General features: G+C 39.5%; 1 protein-coding gene across 1 annotated transcript; it reads right to left on the bottom strand.

The window, feature by feature from the left end:
• Positions 1-32: 32 nt before the first annotated feature.
• LOC111390498 (homeobox-leucine zipper protein REVOLUTA) lies at positions 33-771 on the bottom strand. Its single transcript, XM_023015544.1, has 3 exons — positions 581-771; positions 426-500; positions 33-177 (listed from the first exon to the last, which is right to left on the bottom strand). Exons 1-3 carry the CDS (start codon positions 740-742, stop codon positions 67-69), a joined length of 348 nt encoding a protein of 115 aa, XP_022871312.1. The 5' UTR covers positions 743-771; the 3' UTR covers positions 33-66.
• Between the last annotated feature and the right edge of the window lie 209 nt (positions 772-980).

Below are 980 nucleotides of genomic sequence, written 5' to 3'. Positions count from 1 at the left end.
GCTTTCATTATTTTGCATTACATGTCCCTAGATACAAATCAAAATATGCTCAGAATATAGTGGCAGCTACCTGCTTAATCTCTGGCTGAAAGTGCGTAGAACAGCTGGTTGCCGGCCAAGACCGTATACTATCTCACCACTTGTCTCCTGAGCTATCTGCCTGATATATCGCAGTGCCTTTCATAACAAAATCAAAAAAGAACAGTCAGTAACCATTTCGGAAGGCGGAAAAAGAATTAAAAAGGCCAAGTGGTAGATTTTCCGTATTGCATCTGGGGTAGTAAAATATAATATAAGGATGGGCAACATTATTAAATGCAAAATCAGTAGAAAATCTGGTCCTACTTAGCTCTTTAGTCAAAGATAATCTTCACACGGCCTTTATAAAGCCTAAACTACATAGGACATTAAGGAGTCGTACTTACTGCAATAGTCATTTTCTGCGCTATAATGTTTGGTGATTCATAAAGTGGCCGAAGCACCTCTGGCACACTCCAGGCCTGGAAATGGAAGTCGAGTTACTAATCAAGTTCTGAACATCAAAGAAACTTTAGTGTACAACGATTAATGAGCATCTAACCTTGAGATTGAGGTGATCAACAATATGAATAATTGACCCTCCACCCTCACATGGCCGAATTAAATATCCAGATGGAAGCATCTCGGCTCTTACAAACTGTGTAGCAGCTGCAGCACTTGGGCCGGCCCCGGTACCAGAAAGAGATCTTTCACAGACCTTCATGGAATAAGAATGAAAAAGATCAAAAAACAAAGATTTATGCCAGTACCCTCAATATAAAAAGATCACAATTCAGAAAGTTGTAACAGCCCATTCTAATAGAATGAAGATGTTTCGAATAGCGGAACAGATGCAATACCATTTATCTTAGTCAAGACAATTGTAGAGCTGGCAAATAAAGCTATTTATCCATATCTCTCTCTTTGTTTTGGCTCAGCCTATGTGCAAGTGTAACCTTCCC

This window comes from Olea europaea, unplaced genomic scaffold, assembly GCF_002742605.1.
Source record: "Olea europaea var. sylvestris unplaced genomic scaffold, O_europaea_v1 scaffold6843, whole genome shotgun sequence".
NCBI lineage: Eukaryota > Viridiplantae > Streptophyta > Magnoliopsida > Lamiales > Oleaceae > Olea > Olea europaea.
Note: the sequence above shows the minus strand (reverse complement) of the source record. Positions and strands in the feature narration are given on the sequence as shown.